Source organism: Gracilinanus agilis, chromosome 5 (assembly GCF_016433145.1).
Source record: "Gracilinanus agilis isolate LMUSP501 chromosome 5, AgileGrace, whole genome shotgun sequence".
In the NCBI taxonomy this organism is placed as follows: domain Eukaryota; kingdom Metazoa; phylum Chordata; class Mammalia; order Didelphimorphia; family Didelphidae; genus Gracilinanus; species Gracilinanus agilis.
The window spans coordinates 267838832-267839606 of NC_058134.1; the positions used below are offsets into that span (position 1 = coordinate 267838832).

At 58.8% G+C, this 775-nt stretch overlaps 1 protein-coding gene across 1 annotated transcript in view; it reads right to left on the reverse strand.

Moving 5' to 3' along the window:
* CPSF6 (cleavage and polyadenylation specific factor 6) overlaps nt 1-573 on the reverse strand; it is a 39869-nt gene extending 39296 nt beyond the window's left edge. Inside the window, exons 1-2 of the mRNA XM_044679200.1 lie at nt 99-573; nt 5-63 (exon numbers count right to left, since the gene is read on the reverse strand). Coding sequence (XP_044535135.1) covers nt 5-63; nt 99-573 — 534 coding nt within the window. The remainder of the gene's footprint in view (nt 1-4; nt 64-98) is intronic.
* Between the last annotated feature and the right edge of the window lie 202 nt (nt 574-775).

A 775-nucleotide genomic window follows, 5' to 3' on the forward strand; every position in this document is an offset into this window, starting at 1 on the left:
CCGCTGCCGCCGCCGCCGCGGCCACCTCCAGCAGCTCGGTCCGCAGCAGCAGCAGCAGCGGATCTAGCGGAGGGGGGAGGGGGGACCCATTGCGTCACTTCCGAGGCTGGAGACGGGAGGGGGGGCGCCGTGGGCGGCGGGAGCTGCAGCTGTGGAGGCGCCCTGCGCGCGGACCTGGGCAGCGTCTGCACGGAGCGGGAGGTGTGGAGGGGCGGAGCAGGGAGGGGCGGGGGTTTTGTAACCTCTCCCTCTTTTTATGTGGCGCGCTTCAGGCCGTGCCACTGCTTTGGGTCTCGGGAGGCCAGAGAAAAGGAAGACAGACGGATCGACACGTGGCACCGCAGTCGTTTGCAAATTGTTTTTGCAATCTGGAGATGAATGTTTACGTATATAATTCGGGAATCCGGGAGCTAGTTTCTCCGTTTCTCTCCTAGTACTATGCCCGCCGCAGTCAGCGCAGCTCCAGAAAATAGAAAGTGGTTCGAGCATTTGCATGCATGCCGCATTTCGCTTTGCATCCTGCACGCCTAGCCAACGCCACGATTTCCTGAGAGCATCACCCCATCCCCCCATTCGGCCTCCTCCGTTACGCTAGGTATAAACAATTGGGTGTCCCGAAGCCACGATTTCCCGGGAGCACGACCCCCTCCCCCATTCTGCCGCCTCCTTTACACTAGGTATAAACAATTAGCTGTTACATTTCCTTGGGGGGGCGGAGGAGGGGGATCCGTTACACAGGTTAAAATAAAAGTGCTTTTAAAGGAAAAAAAAGATC